The 20,000-nt window shown below is 34.4% G+C and overlaps 1 protein-coding gene across 21 annotated transcripts in view; it reads right to left on the bottom strand.

The window, feature by feature from the left end:
* The window catches only part of FOXP2 (forkhead box P2), a 534,423-nt gene that overhangs the window by 8,609 nt on the left and 505,814 nt on the right, over nucleotides 1-20,000 (bottom strand). For 20 of the 21 annotated variants that reach the window (XM_067042303.1, XM_067042302.1, XM_067042293.1 and 17 more), the window contains 2 exons: nucleotides 19,856-19,925; nucleotides 18,927-19,090 (listed from right to left, as the gene is read on the bottom strand). In XM_067042303.1, the coding sequence (XP_066898404.1) occupies nucleotides 18,927-19,090; nucleotides 19,856-19,925 (234 nt within the window). The remainder of the gene's footprint in view (nucleotides 1-18,926; nucleotides 19,091-19,855; nucleotides 19,926-20,000) is intronic. The other variant, XM_067042301.1, reaches the window with a different exon arrangement.

A 20,000-nucleotide genomic window follows, 5' to 3' on the forward strand; every position in this document is an offset into this window, starting at 1 on the left:
ATCTTCTAGTAAGATTACTTGTGAAAGTTCATATTCATTTAATGACTTTTATTAAAAAATGATGTTTTGATTTAATAATCATTATAAGTTGAATTTATAATTTTAGATTTTCCAGGTTCAAGCTGGGATTCAGAACATTTTACTGAATGTCAAACTCTTAAGTACTGGAAATGATTAGAATAAACTCCTAAGGTTAATATAGTAGCATATTTTTTTAACTAGGTCTCATAAATGACCTATGAATATTCAAAACTTTCAAGCTTAAACAGATGAATATTTCTAAACAGATACTGAATAGCTGGCAAGACATACACAGATATCTATGGGATTAACCTCAAGTCAATTAACATTATTCTGAGCATCTAATAATTTTAGCTAAAGATCTGACTTCTTTTGTAGTTGGTTTGTCTTAATGTTCTCAAGGCTCTGAGAAGACCTAGGAGGTCTCCCTAGTCTGACTCTCTTTCCTAATCCCCTGTTCCACTTCCACTGTCCCCTCAGCTGGAGCTGAGTGTCTGAGTATCTGATTCATTTGCGTTTTACTTTTCTGGGTTGGAGTTTTATTTGAATAAAGAACCTGTGGAAAAGTCTCAAGTTCCAGATAAAGAGGAATAACAAATGGGATGTCTTTCTAAAATATAAACACATAGAATTTTTTTAAAGGATCATTATACAGGCATGTTCCATTACCTTCTCAGAGAATTTTAATACACAAGGAATTTATTTCATTATGTCATTGCCTTGTACAAAAATCTATCTGAACTGAGACACAGGGGAATGAGACAGGATTGAACCAAAACCCTTCAGCCATTCTCCACAGTTAGGCTGCAACCTCCCTGTGTACAACAGTAGGTCTGAATAATAACTTCTACTCCCGACTCTAAACATCACCCTTAAAATATCATGTTCAATTCCTACTCCAAGTCATTTTTTCATGCTGACTTAGTCTGTGCTTTCCTCTTCAACTCACTGTGTGTGCACAGAACCTGGCATTCCCTTCCTCACTGTGTTCTACCTATGCACATCCTGTCTACCATATAAGGACCAAGTTATATCTTATCTACTTCTAAAGAGTTTGTTTGACCTGTCTGGCTTTCACTGACCTCCTACTTCGACCCTCCAAAGCACTGTTTTTTTTTTTTTTTTTTTCTTGATCATTCTGTTATCCAAACCTATAGAATCTTGGAATCCTAACACTGTATCAAACATAATTTTATCCAATGCTCCCACTTTACAGATGAAAAAATGAGTAACTTTCCAAGAGTTATGATAAATACAGGCAGAGCCAGAACTAGTACACAACTGGCCTCTGGAATGTTTCTTGGAACCTGGTTATTCTTGCTATCTCATGCTGCCTTCATCATATGTACTGTACTGAACTCTTTCTGTGGTGGCTGTACTGTGTCTTGCCTACGAGACTATGAACTTCACAGATCAAGAGAGCTGTATCCATAGCAAGCACCTAGTAAATACGTGTTAACTGAATAACCGATGTGCCACCAAGGCATTAAGAGTTTCATTTGTATCAACTATAAAAGAGAAAATTTCTCTCTGGAATTAAGTGTTCTTAGAATCCTTTCACTCAGAATTAGTTTGTGAACAAGGTATCAGACCTGAGAAAGATGTAAATGAAATTTTCTCTTAAGGCCACGGTATTAGGCTGCTCATTTACTAAAATAAACTAAAACCAGAGCCAATAATTACGAATGCTCAGTTCTTAAAAATATCCGATTGCCACCAATACAATGTCTAAAAAAGAAATAAAATGTAGCAAGAGAAGTTTAAGCATCCCAGGGAATAAAATTGCTTGAAAGTTACAGTACCTATGCCTATACATTGGTGGAATCCTTTTCAATAAAAATACAATTCTATCATGATTATCTCCATTTATATTAGGTTTCTCACTTTTGGATCTCAGAGAGCTCCATGTTTTCACATGTCCTGTATGCCAATTCAAAGGAAATGAAACCCAAGGAAACCACATGCCTTTGGTGGGTTGTAGAATGAATTGGAAATTAGTCTCTTCTGCAACCATTAGCAGTATCTTTCCCTTCTTCCTCCCATTATAGGATATGAGGGTTATTTAATTTATCTCTAGAAAAAAAGGGGCTATCTCTGTAGTGTTCATTTTTCCAAATTCTTCAGGATACCATGTGTTACACTATCATAGGATAATTCGATTTTCTCCCAGGAAAAATGCTCCCCTTCACCAAAGAAACTCCTCTGACAATTCCAATAAAATAAAGGAAACCCTTTAAAGTAACTCCCTGTCTATGCAGCTCTCACCGATTCCTCCTTACAGATCCTCTTCTCCAGTTGAATCATATAAAGGTTTTTAATTAACAGGGTATAATTTAATACAATAATTTTTATGTATTTAGTATTTTGATTAACTTATAAGTGTAGCATGAAGTAATCTTGAATAATTTAGGCACCTCATTTATAATCTTTAGTCATGCAGCAGTGGTTAAGTGGTTAATACTATAGTGTTTAAGAATTCAGTGAACTTTGAGGATCAGATGCTTGCGTTTAAACACTGGCTCCTTTACTTCCTAGCTGTGTGACCTTGGGGAAGTTACTTAATGTCTCTGTACCTCTGTTTCTATATTCATAAAGCAGAGATAATAAAGTACCTACTTTACATAGTAGTTATGAGGAGTAAATGTTTTTTTGTGTATGCAAAACACTTGGAACAGTGACTGGCTCATAAGTGATCCATGTTAGATACAGTCATGATATAATTACAACCTTAAATCGTATTTTGGAAGAAGTTATAGAATAAATACATGAATTGTGTTTTAAACAATGTATGAACTTAATTAGCTCTAAAAACATTTTAGCCCTTCTACAAATTAAGACTTTTATTACTATAAATTGTAGTAATAAATTTTGTATTTTATATAACTGCCCCACATACCAAATGCCAGGCATTAGGGCTATTAAAGTAATGACTAGCTACACTTCCTTAAAAGTACATTTAAGGTATAAAAGGAACAAAATAACACAACATATTACTATAATTATTCCAAAGAATTATTTACTAACACATTCCTGAATACTAAGGCCCTAAGCCAAAATCTCAGGTGCTGTCTCTGACCATTTTTAGATCAACAGAGGAAAGTAAACTTCAAAGTAGAAAGACCATTGTTTAAATGTTAGGTGGGCAGAGCCCCGGCACTTACACTCCTCAGCCATCCCATCCCAGGCCTCATCATAACTTGTCAGTGAAATCATTAACATACATGCATTGAGTGGTCCAGGCGTGCATCACATGTGCTATGTACATTGAAGTTTATGAAGACTGATAATATATATTCAGCTGGAGAAACCTTAAATAGATGAACTCAAAGTTGACTAAAATATGGAAATTTTAAGAGACATAACAATATATATAATAAGCCTGATAGACAATAAATTTTCTGCCAAAAGTTCTTTTATGCTGTGGGTTGAGTCAAGTCGCCTGTGTCCATAACGGCATAAAGAGCATCAATCTCACCATGACAGGAAAAGCCAATAACATTATCATGATCTCCTATTGCCAATGATTAATTTAATGCATTTATTGCGTACCCTCTAGATATAAGGCACTGTGGAGGCATTTAAACATCTATCAAAGAAGTTGCAGTCTGGTATGGGAGAAATATGTACTCAAATATGTATACAATTGCCAGCCATAAGTGTCCTAAGAGGAATAGCAATTAAGTGATACTGGAGGGGTTAACAGCTGGGAGAGATTATTTGCCTCTAAGCAGAATCCCAAAGCATCTATACTCCTAATGGAATTCATTAAAGACAGTAAAGGAAGAACAAGTTCAGATGGACAGATGAGAGAAATTCTTGACTATCCTGGTGATAAAACTCTTTCTGGGTTTGAAGAAGATATATTGCGGATGGTTTGGATATCATCATGCCATTTTTCCTCCCTGATTTGAAATTTATGCACAACTCCTTTCAGTTTCGATTTGATGTGTCTTACAGATTAAGCTGCAGTCCTTAATAGAGCCCTTAATAATAAGTAAAGTAGAAGCTACTTTGAGCAAATAGATTGAAACTATTGAAACTGAGGACTTAGGTTTCTTTTTTTTCTTAACTTATGAACAAAAAGAAAAAAAAAAAAAACTAGTGGAATAATTGAGTTCTTATTGTCTCATTTGTGAGATCTTGAATAAAGGATAATAAATAGACTTATTTGTAACGTATCTTAAGGCAGGAGCCTATGGAGTCTGGATTGGATAATCTCCCCAGCACTTCATTTGTTTACTGGGCACCTAATACATACCAGGCATCTAGGTTATCGCAGAAGAGTACAAACTTCTGGCACAGAAGGGCAGAGACAGCAGGTAGACATATTTACCTTGAAAGTCACTTTAGTAGTTCTTCTAAACCTGATAAAATATGTCCTATTCCTTTAAGTGGATTTGGAAGTAACTTCATCTTTGATTTTAAAGCAAATTATCCATTTGGTAGATAATGAGTATTCATTTAAACAAGAATCCAGGAATTAATTGTGAACCGTTTAAAAACTGTTCTGTCCATGAAACACAAGATTTCCAATTCAACTATTCTAAGTCCACTACCTACTATTTACTACAGAAAAGCAGTGATTTAAATTTCTTGCTTGAAGAAGGAATAGCCAACCTCCTAATTTGATGTAATCTACACTTAGGAGAATTAGAAAGCTATTTGGAACTTCTTTAGATAGTTAGAGGGAATGTATTCAGTGATGGAGAGACATAAAGTCTGTTAATACTTCCTGGCAGAAAGGTTGAAAGTCGGTAGCTGAAATGGAAGTACTTCTACAAGGATAAACATTACTTCTTGCTAGAAGAGAAAAAATCAATTCAATAAACTATTTGCAAACTACTGGTCTAGAGGCTGATACAGAAAATGGTTCCTGTTCTCATACAGTTTTTAGTCTAATACAGGAAGTAAGACATACACACAAGTAACTTCGATGCCAAGCAGAATGTGATCTATACCATAACAGACAAAGTGTTATGAAAGAGGGGAGAGAAATTCTGGCAATGCATTCAGTCAATGATCTATGACGGAGGAAGCTGTCACTTCACATAGGCTTTGAAATATATGAAAATGTTCATTATGTAGAGTTGAGGAAAAGGGCATTCTGAGTGGAAATGGGAAAAATAGAGAATTTTATATGTGTTGTAGGAACCGTGAGAGTATGTAGAGGCCATGGGGAAAGGAGGGTTGGTGATAAAGAAATATGTTAGAAAGCAGAACAAGGTCAGATGGTGAAGGGTCCTTGAGTTGCATTTATGGAGTTTAAAATTTATTCTCTGCCAGCTGAAGGGCTATTGATGGTTTTTGAGCATGGCAGTGAAAAGATAGAAGAGTTTTAGGAGGAATAATTTGCAAAGTGTAGATGGAACATAGGCCACTGGAGGTAAGGTAACCAGCTAGGAGTTTACTAAAACAGTGTAATAAGGTCATGATGGCCAGGAATAAGGTAGCAGGATTAGAAATGTGGAGAGAAGTGAAGAATTAAGGCTATTGGTTGTGGACTAAAAAGTTTTGTATATACTGCTTTTAAATTTATATGTATGTGAAATAGTTCCCTTTTATACTCTACAGAGAAGACAGAAGAGCCTAAATCTCTGTCAAAAATTCTAAAAGTTAAAATAGATGATGACTCTTCATAACTCATTCCGTTTTGATGAATCTTTATATTTGTCATTTTAATTGCTTGAGGAAGAGGGGAAGCAGATCCTGGAATGCTTGGATATCAGAAAGTAGAAGATGGGCAGATTTTGAAACAAATTTCTCTACAGTCCTCATTGTGATTAAGCTGCTAGCAGAAGCAATGGCCACGTTCATAAAGACTGCTGATACTTAATCTCTGGAAATTTTGTTTTTAATTTTCAGTCTGAGTTCTTATGTCATCTTAAAGAAAAATATATTTGAAACTGAATATTGAGGGAAAATGGCATAAAAAAAGTGGACACTTTTTCAAGTGAAAAAATACAGTATATCCAGGGATGACTAGCAAAGAAGAAAAGGGTAAGTTTTTTTAAAAGTAGGTAACATATACCCTTGAGGGTCTTGCTAAGGATATCCAAATAATTGGTGAATTTTCAATGCCCCTACCCTATCATCAGCTTGGAGATTAATGAACTCTAAGCTATGGTTCCAAAATTCCTGTCCAGTCTCATCCTATAGGTATTCCTCTCTAGGCAGATTGTCCATGCCAAGGCAAAAGAATGATCTATTCTCTGAATGAGACTCATGCTTTATATCTTAGTCACCTTTGCTCATACCCTCAAATCCTTTGTATCTATCTTCTCTTTCCTCATCTCTGCTTAATGTTAGGTTGAAAAATTTAAGATTGCTATTTCTGTAAGCAAAAAAGAACCCAGTCAAATATCAATAATTTCATAAAGTTCAACCTAAAAATTGATTTCATGTTAAGCACAACTCAAAGCTATATCCTCCACGAACACTTTCATGATTCTCCAAGTGCATGTGTACACTTAATTTGCAATTTGGTTATAACTCTCTTCCTTCCTTTACTTGGACTCTCTCCTTATCTTTGTACATATCCATCCCTTGATTAGAGTTCTACCTCTTTGTAGATAACAGATCAACTGCCAGTTTCCAACAGACTATGTCGCACATAATAGGTGCTCAAGAAATGTTTATTCAACTTAAATGAATGAAACATCCCTGCTCCATTCAACCTGCCAAACCTCTACCAGAAGGAAATGCAAAGTAGCAGTTGGTTTTTATGCTCTAGTTTAATTGCTCAGTGTTACAGCCCATCCTCATAATGGTGTATACCAAAAACACAAAGAGAGGACTAGCTACATTAATATACTGATTTGTTGCCTAAAGAAATGTGTTGCTCTTTTAGTTATGAAATTTATAAGTACCCAAGGCATCAGTGAAAGGCAGAAGAAATGTTATTGTTGCCAACACCCTACAGCAGAGTCAAATTATAACGGAAAACTTTACCTTTTTAGATTGTGATCACACTGTATATTCTCTAGAGAAATGTAAATTGTCTTCATTTTCTCCTTAATTTAGACTAAGTAAAAGATCCTATAAACCGTTCCTATTTTTTCTTTAAAATAAGGAAGTACTATGAATAAAGTTCTCTGAAACTGAGATGTTCAAAACATGTTTAAGTCAATATATGTTAGACTATAGAATCACAATGGTGTTTCTTTATTTAGATATCATCAAGAGAATAGATCATTCTTTTGCCTTGGCATGGGCAATCTTCCTAGAGAGGATTACCTGCAGGATGAAACAGGACAGGAATTTAGGAGCAATATCTTAGAGTGATACAGTGTCATCATTTATGAGTAATTCAGTGGCACAATGTAAATTTGATTGGGCCCTTCATAAATACAATATTTATTAATACTAATGATAAAAATTTTAAGTCTTAAATGTTATGATAGATGTCAACAAATGCTGTGAAGAAAAACTTACAATTAATGGCTCATCTCTACAATATGGGCGACTTCAGGCAATGTAAAGTTAATTTAATCAAACATTTACAAGTCAAGACTAAAGGTAAGACTAGGTAAAATTGTTTTTATGTGGTTTACTCATTTTAGGAGACCCCCTTGTATGTATCTTTCTTCAGATAACCCTAGTTGTTTAAGAAAAAGCTAAATACATTAAATAACATATACTTATTCAAAAAGAGTAATAAACATGATACATGAGACATGATACATGATACATCTTAAAAAGATGACATCTTAAAAATCCTATAAGAATAATTGCCCTAGCATACCTGAAGGATATAACATGTTTCTATCAGTAACTGCAGATCATTAATATAAAAAACGTTACTCCCCAGATAATAGTCAAAAACCTATCCTCAGAAATAGCATTAAGGCCTTCATGCTTCAGTTTTATTATGGAAAATAATTTTATTTGGCCCAATATAGCAATCTTTATCCAGTAAAATGAATTTATATATACAGTACACTGAGAAACATATTGAACGTAATGAAATATGTGTAGACCTTAAACCACGCATCTACTTCCTACTCAATACCGATTTATTCAAGTTCTTGACTTTTAAGTTTCTTGATACTTCTACTTAATTTAGTTTGTATACCTTTAACCTACATGGGATACATTGATTAACTCTAAAAGAAAATGTTTACAATCATACAAATTCTTCTTTATCTCATATATTGTCATATATTAACTGTTGATTAATGACATTAAAAAATATCAGAATAGACTGAGTATCGCTATAGGCTAAGGCTGTCCACTGATTTGCATAGGTTTTGACTCACAAAATAGCATCAGAAATTTTGTAATTAAAAGGATACTTAGAGAAGATGAGACTTCCTTTTAACTGTCTACAATGTCTATTTAGTACTTGGCACAAAACTGTTGAATGAATAACGATAACTACTATAAGCATTAAAAAATCAAAGTGTATGATTAGCACTTAGTAATTTCATATGTGTTTGAATAAATTTTTATTCAATTAGTTCAAATTTGCCAATGGCAAAACCTACATGCTTACCACGTAAGTAACATTGTTTTGGAGACGTAAAACGGATTCCAAAATACAAACACAGACTCCTTTATTAAAATGGAAGGTTTAGTTTCATGAGGCTCAGTTATTGATTTTGTTTGTTATTTTTGAGTAGCTATCCTGGAAGGTATAACCACATCAAATAAAACATTTTTTAAAAGTCATTTTTTTTCCAAAGAAGCTTCACAGGGAAACTGGTAAAATAATTGATGCTCATTTAGAAAGCATATGAAAAATGGAGATTGTGGAAATTCAGTTTTACTCATTTCCTTCTAGTATATGTACAAGGAAATGATATAATTATATTTGGAATTCAATGGTAGATTTATAAAAACTGCAAGTTTAGGTAGCTCCATTTGTACAAAGTCAGGTTGAAATGAGAAACAATTCACTTTTCTTAAATTAAACATTTGTAACTTTTAGAGTAATATTTTATTTAGGAAGTACTTTAGTTTAACATATCACAGAAATAACCTAAAAAATGCAACTAAAGTTTTAAATGGAAAAGTTTACTTTTAAAAGAAAACATTTTGCAAGTACTTTCTAAAATGAGAAATGATCTTAGGCTAATGTGAGTAATTAAACAACTGAAGTTATTTACATAGTCATTAAGAAATTATTTAATTAATCCTATTTATGATTTTATTCTTTTGAAATAATTCTGATTTCTTTCACTAAAATCTAGATTTTTATATTCTAAATTTAAGCACACATTAGAGAAATATTTAATTCTCGTGTACAGAAGTGAATAAGGTCATATAATTAAAAACAACTAGAAATGATAAATTAGCTCTTATTTTATCAATTAAGAAATTATAAAACAGATCTTTACTACTGTGATTCAATATTTTTCCAATTTTATTGTTTTTCAAGACTGTTTTCTGTCTTGTAAATTAACATTTACCACAGACATTCTTATGTTGAACGAACTGACCTTCCTTTTGATTTGGATGAGTTTGCACATAGTTGCCATTGGGACAGTACCCAGAACCATTATCCCAGTTCAGTAGATAAAAATCCTGCTTATTTCTGGATGAAAAGGAAAATATTCCTCATCTCAGAAATGTACAACCATTAAAAGAGGATAGAAAAATTGGAGTGAACAAATGATTCCTCATGCCATATATACCTTGTTTAGTTTGCTTTATTCATAATGTAATTAGAAAATGCCCTACAAAGTTTCTCATACCTTTTCACTGTGGCTAAGGACAAACAGCCAAATAAATTTTAATTTTTCATCTTGAAGTCAGAATACAACTTTAATACTAATATATTTCATAAATCTTGTAACTCCCATATTCTACTTTCTAGAAAATGCAGCCATTTAAGTGTTTGATTGCAAAGGAATATTATATTCTGATAATTGTAATAACATTTTCTCTTCTAAGCTACACACTGCCGTTCTTAAGAATGCATTTTATAATTCTATTCTACATCCCAAAAGATCTGACCCCAAGGTAGAGTTCCAAAGTTCCATTTAAAGTCAACAGAGGTTCTAAGAAATATAACAAAAAGGTGGATTAAGGTTAATGAAACCTAATTTTGTAAATCGCATGCATATATATGTATATGAAATTTGTCTAAGATTTCTTGTCCTTACCTTCAACATTATATTATAATTTATTCAAATTTATACAACATTGTTTAAAGAAACTGGATTTTACATGATTTGGAGGCTCACTCCCAAATGATTTCACATAGTTTTGCTGTAGTGCTGATTATAAAAAGCACAATTAAATTCTTTAAGATTTACCATTTGATTTATAAAAGTAATAGATGTGATCAGAACAACTGTAATAAAATGAAAATATAATTACTTTGATCATTGAGGAGTACAAATATACTGTGTTCAATCTCAGAATCAAAATAGTTGCCCATTGAGATACAATTGGTACCATTCCATTTTGTGTCTCATAAATGGTAGCTTTCAATAAACATTCAGGTATAGATCTAAGGACTTTTATATTTCGAATCTATTGGTCAGAGAAGTAAAAGAAAATCTAAATTACATCTTGACAGTTGGCCATTAAGTCAGCTTTGCTGCTGCTCCAAAACTCCTTTGAACCATTCATCCAAAAATCGTTTTTGCCTTGTTCCTTGGACCAAGTTTCAGTCAGAAATGTCAGGATGGGCATATGGTACACAAAGTACATGTTCCTGTTTCTCTCTAATTTCTCATGGATAATTAGGGTTCTGATTCTTTGAAGATCAGGACCTCAGAGTCCTATAGTTGGGCTACAGTATGGCTCTGAGCAGCCCTCGCTGACATGGCTCACCCATCTTTGCTGGACTGTTGTCTCTTTCCTTTGCCAAGCTGCCCTGATGGGATGCTGCACATTTACTGCTCACTCCCGGTGAAGCTGTTTCTTGGATATCTTGACAGAGATGGCTCTTCACCAGGATTACATACGGTCCGTGTCATTAGGTCTATCTAATCTCTGAGACTGGCTGCTCTGCTGGAGCTATTCCCTTGCTCAGATTAAACCATAGGACTGACTCAATGTTCAGTTTCCTCCTGAACTGCGCTTAGCTATGCTCTGTTAGTTCTTAGTACGAGAATGGAATAAGGAGTAAAAACAATATCTTTTATTCTAAATCTAGTGGCTTATGTCTTCCTCCGACCTGCTAAGCAACAAAAGCGCCCTGAGATTTAGTGTTGCAAATGGTAAATTAATCAAGAGTTAGATAACATTATGTGACCAATGATGACTTGTGCTCCTGCCTTTTAAATGTCTTGCTGATGTTATACCATTTTCAGTGCTCAAAGATTAAGATAATGTTGAACAAACTGAAGAATGTCAGTTTCCGCCACTTATGGGAAATTATTTGGTCATCTGTTCCTTATATAAATTGTTTAATTCTACCCTAATGATAGAAACTACTTACGGAATGTAGGCACCCTGAGATAAAGTTTTAAACTGTGTTTATTGGTGTCAAAGTTTTTAAATACATTGATGTACTTATTTGAAAGGTCAATTTAAAATTCTGCCCAAGTAGTCAAAATGCATATAATTTTAACGCATATTAAAATATAATTTCTTATGTAAAGTATCTTCACATTAAGTAATATTCTGAAGTGATCATCAACTTTCCATAATAAATATCTTTAGTCATAAATACCCATATCACCAAATAGACATCCACTTCCCTAAGCCCTATGTCAAAAGCTGAAGTTAAAATACCACATGGGTATACATGGTACTATGGTATTTTCCCCTGGTACTAGAAGGAAAATCTATTGAATAACAATATTCATTTTTAAACAATTCAGTCAATTACTTTTTGACCCTCAGCGAAAGAACATTTCTAAGGCTCAAATAGTGTTAGTGCAAAGGAAGACGTACCTTCCAACAATATCTTCTTTAGATATAAAACAGAAGCAGTAGGCTACAATACTGTCACCTAAAAGTTTTCTGACACCCTTTGCCTAAATTGCGGGCATGCATAACACAAAACTTAAATGCCATCTGTAGAGTTCTATAAAAATCCTTTAAAACCCTACAGGAACCCACAAATTTCCACCATTGGCACGGTGGGGATACAGCACTTTTTAGCTGAAGGCACTGTATCTCTGGGAGGATCTTTTTTATTAGGAGGAACTAGAATGAGCTGTAAGTGCCACATATGGGGACTGGAATAATGTAAAAAAGAACAGCGGCTACTGAGCCATACTTGTAGCACTTAAAAAAAAGATGAGATAATAAAGACCTGGCATAGTCATAAGTTCTGTACCATCACTTTGGAAAGAGATTGCAAAGCTAACTAGCAAAGTTAATTAAAAAGTTTAGAGGTTAAATAAAAATAGAATTAAATCAGAACGAAAATTATGAGGCCCAGAAATGTTAGGAAAAAAAAAACTAAAGATAAATGCAAAATTGTGAATTCAAAAATCTGTGAAGACATGTAAAGCAAAAATATGCTTTTAGGTTTAGAGCTCTTCTTAATGCAACTTAATGATCCAAAATATCGGCAAAAAAGAATACAGGCTTAACAGGCATGAAAACAATGAGCATTCCACTTGTTCAAGTTGTCCGTCACTTTCAACTGCTTTCCTCTGATATACAGAGCCACTCCAATTTCAAATGCTTTTGTCCACAGAAAGATCTAAGATCTGTAGGGATTTTACAGAAAATATCACCAACCAAAGGTGTAGGGTCTGCAAATTCTACATGTGCCTACAAAGAGCAATTAAAATTTTAAGGCAGTCATGGAGAATAGAAGGAAGAAAGGTAATATAATATACTTGAACATTTTCATTATGTTTCATGACACTTCACAATTTATATTAGATTTTCAATACTGTTGCACAAAACAGGCATCTAGCAGTCCCTTTTAGCTGTCTTTGGTTGCAAAGTATTATTGCTAGGAGAGGCTGAAGTTTATCATTGGAGTGATATAACGAACTGAGGTTCTCAAGAAGCAGAGGATGTTGTAAAGATGACTGACTGGGACATGCAATGCATAGAAAGTTCTGGGGCGTGTAGAATGTGCATTCGACATGTTAATAAAAATGATTAATGTGATCTCCGTTGCAGTCCTGGAATAACACTACACTACTTCTTTTGTGCGATGCCGCAGACTTTGATTTCCTTACCCTAAAGTTTTGGCTTCGAAGAATACAACAAACATATTTTCTAGTCTTACATGCGCCATATTAACATTCTGATTCTATATAGAAGTTCATTAACTAGCAAACTTCAAACATTTGCTTGAATAAGAGGCAGAAAAAATAATCACCTGCAACTAATATAGAATATTAGCAAGTAGAACTTTGAAATGGCACGGAGGCTAAGAGGATTCAGGAATGACACGTAAGAAACGATCTGAAAACTCAACAGTAGGAGACTCTAATAATCAGAAAGGGGAACGGCATGACAATGGAAGGCTTTGTGCGTGGAGCCCTCCATACAAAATCAGCTCAGGAAGAACATTCGTTTTGATCTCTAGAAACAAAATTTGAAAATATAAAAATGGGAACCTCATTTAACATTTTCATAAGAGAAAGAAAAGGCAAACCTGAGCCAACTTACTGAGAATGAGGAGAAACAATTGCTTAATAAAAAAGAAACAACTGATTTGAACTAAATATGGCGGGTACATCATTAAATTTCTTTTTTTGCCTCAGGTTTGGAAGGAGACAGGAAATGGATTGATTCTACCGGTGTGAGTTCACCTTCCAGGTCTTCTCCAAACGTTTTCTTCTCTTTTCATTCATTTAAGTCTAACACATGGGAGAAGAAAGTAAGTTCAAATTATTTCCACCTGAACATAGCATCAATCCTAACTCTTCAGGTAGTTTTTATAAGAGGCAAATACCGGTATAAAATAGGAATCTAAAGTAATTTTATCCATAATCTATAAAACTCTGAAAAGTCAGGTAATCAGGGAATATTGGCGCTGAGGTGCAGAAGGGAGGAGTATTATAAATTGTAATGATACTTAGACTCTTGCAGGAAGTGTTTTTTCTTTTGTTCAGACCATGATGGGTCTAGATCTCTTACAACAGCAGCAGAAAATAAATTTTAGAAATCTACTTGATCGAAAAGAGTGAAAACAATTTCAAAAAATTATTAGGTAAAACGTGTATTATTCCAGCTGACTTTAGCCTGTCATACTTTCTGCTAAAATCCTCTTGAACATACATCTGATTAATACTGTATTAATCGCAATAATTTTTTTTTTCATTTCACCTTCAACAAGATAAATAAAATTTAACAAGGTCTGGGAGGAAAATCACAAATGCGGTGAAGGCCTGCCACTTGCTATTGACATAACTTTGGACAATTATAAAATACATATTAACGAATTAAAATTAAAAATAAAAGTTCACAAACACACTCTGCCAATATTTAGAAAGATCTCTTAGCTAGCATTCTATTTCATTATCTCTTCTTCCTAAAAATCTCTTCTTCTCCCTTCTTCAGGGTTCTAAGAAAATCCTGGATTGTACTTTTGGAGAGATTACCTCGTGAAGTCAAACCATTTCTCATTAACTGTCACCTCCCATTTGATTCTTCATAATCACTATCATATGGTTATTGAGTGCTTACTTTGTATGGTATAATGTGTTAGGGGTTTCATACACTATAATATGTCTAAAACATAGTCTTTGTCCTTAAGGGACCTGCCATTAAGCCAGAGATAACTGCAAAATGAGCATGCACATGTGCAAGCACACATGTGTGTGACAACACAAACACACACACACACACACACACACACACACACACACACACACACACACACACACTGCGTTAGCTCCAGATAATGATATAAGCAGCCAGCTATTCAGAAATGTGGAGCAGAGTGTAGGTCCTGACTGCAAAATTACTTGGGAAAGCCTCCTGGAAAAATAGGATGAGCCCTTAAGGAAAGGTAGAATTTAGGTAAGAGAGGAGAATGAAAAAGGAAAGGGAAGAAAGGCAAAGAGTTAAGGCAAAATAAATGCACTAGTTTGGCAAAAGCCTTCATTCAGGGCACTCTAAGAGTGAAAGCCACAGCGCCGGGAAGTGTTACATATGGAGCGTCAAAATGAAGAATATGGATGATAATTTGGCCTCTCTTGTTCTCTAAAAATAATTTATAAGAAGCACTAAACCATAGTTATTCTATTCTTCCAAAGCTTCAAAACATCTTTTCTATCAACCTCTGGAATACTTCTTTATTTTACTATTCTGGAGTTGAATAAAAAGACTAAATGAAGAAACAGTGTCAGTTTTGTTGTTTCCTGTACCTAAGGACATTTACGTTCTTGGATTCAGCAAGTAGGATAATACTGAATTCATCACCGTTTTCCCCCTTGAGCCTGTCCTCTTGTGCCCTCTATTTCTCTTCACGGGCTTTTACAGTTGCTATGATTTTTCCTAAATTTCCTCTTTGTCCCCAGCATTCAATCAGTTGTCTTGTTCTGTATTTCTCTTCACAGCACTTCTTGTATGGATTCCTTGCTGTCCACTCGCTGTCTTGTACGTAAGTCAGACACTGCATCCTGCAGGGACTCATCTTCTGCTTCCAGTCTCTCCCAACTCCAGAATATCCTACCTCACTTGAGTTTCATTCAGGCATGGTTCATTCAGTACACGTTCAGATTACTCTTCCTAAAGCACATCTCTGGTCATGTGAAACCCAAGCTTATAACATTAGTAAGTTCCATACTGATCAAAACAAACACCATAGCTTGACATTTAAAGCATTCAACTGTCTGGTCTCCTTTCATATGGTCTACATTCCTGTCAAACCTCATATGCAATGTTCTCCAGGCACATATCATGAGCTCTTGTTCTGGGTTGATATTATCCTATTTGGATTGTTCATGGCCTCCAACCTCAGATAACATCTTCTTATCTCCAAGATCTCTTATCTCCTTGAGTCTGAGTAAGGTGCTCCCTACCATAAATTCCTGTCTCACATTCTTTCACTTCTTATGGATCTGCTTACTTCATGAATTATAAGAGGAGGTGGGAGGAAAAGCAAAGGGACTATCAAAGAAAGTAAACATACAGTTATGGAGAGCCTACAAAAAATGTATGAAAATGCAAAATATTTTTATATTGTTTATGGTCTCCTTTACAGCAGTAATGAGGTATTACAAGAGGTAATATAAATCAGTAACTCTGAATACGGCACTATGAGCGACACAGGGAGTAATTATTATATTCCAGGCACTTGTTTTATTTGCAAGAATCCTATGAGGTACATATTATTGTGACTTAACTCACTTTCAGCTGAGAAAACTGAGGAAACAAATAAATCGTACTCAGCTATTAAGTGCTAAATCTGGGATTGGAACCACTACAGTCTGTCACCAGAGCTCATACACTAATATCACTAGGGCCCTCTGCCTCTTGCTAACAGTTGCATCAGCTTAACTTACTCCCTCCCCTCCCCTGACCAATGACAACAAGGACCAGTACCACGATTTCATTTCAGGACACATGACTATGCTACTGAAATGTAAAAAAAATTCTTTCACTTCTGCTTAATTTTCAAAAAGTACTTTGAAGTGCATTCAATTATATGCAGACAAATTTTGATGGAGAGAATTAGATAGTATTTTTCTTTGTCTAATAATGTACATAAAATGCCTTTTAAGTCTGAGCATCTTAAAACTCTATAAAGATGAAGATATAGAATACTGAAGTGACATTCCATCAATAATATTTGACATCCAACATACAAAATGTTAATGACAGCAGCAGCAACAGATTCAAAGAGAGAATGTTGACTCAGTATTCTGCAAGATAATTAAACTTGATTATAATTTATATAATTTAGGAAAAAACAAGATTTGGTCTTCCTCCAATTTTTGTCTTTTCTGAAATCTATTTCCAATAAGCCGAGGGAAGCTTTCCTTTTATCTCTCTATGGAAAAAACACATAAATATTTTTCACATGCACTAATTCATATAAGCATAAAATGTACTATATATTGACTATGAACATCTTAGTTTTCTAAGCCCACAGTGGCACTACATCAGGCATTAAATATAAAATTTTATATATTGTTTTACACACACTATTTTTTCTGAGGTATTTTATAATTAAAGTGTAACTAAATAACAAAATGAAAAAATCAAAAATAGCAATTGCCAAACGAAAAATACTAGTAACCTACTAATGCTGTAATTTAGCTCAATTATTATGTCGGGTTCTAAAACACACTGTTTAATAAACTATCGTATTGAATCATTCATTTTTTATTTTAATACCCTTATCACTGGACACATCTGTTTTAAAAACCACCTCCCTACATACCCTCTATATATCGTTCATAACAACTCCTATATATCATATAGGAGCACAAGGAGTTGCATTATAGCTTAAACACTTTTATTACAAATACCTTTCATTTCTCTGAAATCGGTCTTTTTTAAAGGGGGAAACAGTATCTAACTCTTGTTTGCTATTTAAAGTTTTATTGTTTTAGAATTTGATACAGGGAGCAAGCATACTCAGGAGAATGGCTGAAAGTAAAAGGCCTCAAGCTACCCACTGCATGGTTGAGAGGATAAAGCAGGGATATAAAAACTTTTGTTGGATTGCTCACTTTCCTTGTGTGAGAGTACTGCTACTCTCAGCAGCAGAGATTCATATGTTCTCTCTACTTCAAGTTTTATTACTTCTTTTGTATTATTTAACACATCTAAAGACACTTCCAAAAGACAAATTTTTCCATTTTGAAAAAGTAATGGTTTGGAAGCTGATAAAATATATTAATGTTCACCGTGTGTTTTTCACAAAGGTGATAGAGTAAAAGTGCTATAAAGCAATTAGGCACATGGTCTTAAAGACATTAATGTGTCAAATAGAATGAGACGTCTCAAAAATCAACAAAAATAATATCCGGTGAAAGGTCAAATGGAAATAGGCTGCTAGAAAGACCATATTTCGCTTTCAGGCCTCTGACTAGATATTTAGTACAAAAATAGGGGAGGAAAATATAAGAATGAGAGGAAGTACTATTCTTACCTCAATAACCTGAAATTAGAAGTATGTGATGTTTCACTCTCAGAAGTATGGACATTAAGTTAAAACTCATTCTAACAATTGAATGGATTGTTCAGGATTCAGATTCTAACTTTTCCTCCTGAACTCTAAGTTCTAGCAGGGTCCATACCTTTTAGTAAACAAGAAACTGATATGCTTGGCCTACTGAATAAGGTCAGGCATTTTTTTCAAGTGTCATACACATTTCTGAAATCCACAATACATCAATTTTTAATACATCTACTCTCTCAGCTCCATTAAAAAGATGGTAGGGGAAAGATTTTAGAGTAATTAATGATATAGTTAGCTGCTAAATATTAATAGGAATCGTAGTCTTGCATAAAATATAACATATAAACCTTGCCAATACAGACGCACCAGTAATTAAAGTTGAATATGTAATTACACTGATTTATAAGACAGGCAAAAAGTTACACTTTACCAGCTTCTATGTAAACTGTGTCTAACAGTTAAACTTTGCATTTTACGGTTTATAAAAACGGAAAATATCTTGACTACAGTTCATAAACGGTTTAGAGACATGTAATAGTAGTAAAAATTATGACAACTTGTTCCATCATGAATATTCTTATTGGACCATACAAACCAAACTGTGATAATGATCCATACGATGGAGACTCATCTTAGACACCGCTATACTCCCAAGAGAATGTAAGTAGTACTAAGAATTTGTAGAGGACTGCTACTGCAATCATTATAGGACACTGGAGAGAATCTAAAAGGTTTATTAAAAGCGGTTCTGATACACTTTTTCGTATCACAAACACGGTGCAGTTTAACTCCATTTAAGCTTGTATTTTTTACTTATCCACCGTTCAAAACTTCAGAAGACTAGTAAATACTAGAAGCATTGGAATATCGGTTCTTCCCCTTTTGGAGTTTTAGCCCCACTTACATGTGCGGCTGAGGTGAGCAGCCCGGGCTGCTGTTCCCATTGCTGTCGATGTGATCCAGGGAACCATTGAGGTCTTCGTGGACAGCCTGCAGCAGGCCGCTGGAGGTGTTATTGATCAGTCCAGGGTTACTTAGCAAAGGTAAACTGCTCTCTGCCAAGGCAGCCTAGTGAAATGAAGAGGGTGTAAGACAACTTTGGAAAGGCCCTTTCAAATACTTTTTTAAAACATCTATCTTCTTCTAACGGGTTTCAATTCTGCTACAGGTATTTTAGAAGCATTTCAATAAAATGTATGGGAAAGACAAACGTTCCTAACTGGCTACTTGTGGCAGCAATACCAAGGAAATGAAGTGTGATGTTCAACTAGAAACAATAGTTCTCCCAGCAAACTTTCTCACTCATGTTTCAGCCTCCCACATAATGAAATAGTGTATCCTCACGTATAGCAAAATACCCCAAGATAATAGAAGCAGTTGCTCTGCTGTTTAAAAATGACCAGAACTTAACTCAAAATAAAGAAGTCCTGACATTTGCCTCCTCTGCATAAAAATTATATATTATAATTAAACTTTAAAGTTTTTGCCACAAGCACCATGTTCCCCAACACTATGATGTGAAATCATTTATGACAGCCTGGATAAATATTAATGCACAGCCACATGCATTTGCAAAAGCTTCTATCAATCTAGCCTTTGCCGGAAAACCGAGTGTTCCAGATTTTGCCACAGGGTGTCCTTCTTGCTACTTCACATCAAAAGTAGCTTGAATTAGAACCAGTGCTTTCTACAGTACTAGGTACTACAACTTACTTGGATGATAAACCAACTATTCAGAATAATCACAATCTCACCTAAATACAAAGCCAGGCCAAAAAAAAGCCAAAACATTCAGATCCGAGGATAATGGGAAGGCACATTTAATGATATTACCTGTAAGCTGGCATTCAGAGCTGCTCCATAGCCTAAACTGGTAGGTATATTTTTTACTAAGGTTGGGCTTCTGGAAGAAAAAAAATATATAAAGGTTATTTAATAAGTCCAAATGTAAAGGATGTGGCTCTCAATAATCTCAGGT

Source organism: Kogia breviceps, chromosome 9, assembly GCF_026419965.1.
Source record: "Kogia breviceps isolate mKogBre1 chromosome 9, mKogBre1 haplotype 1, whole genome shotgun sequence".
NCBI classification, from domain to species: domain Eukaryota; kingdom Metazoa; phylum Chordata; class Mammalia; order Artiodactyla; family Physeteridae; genus Kogia; species Kogia breviceps.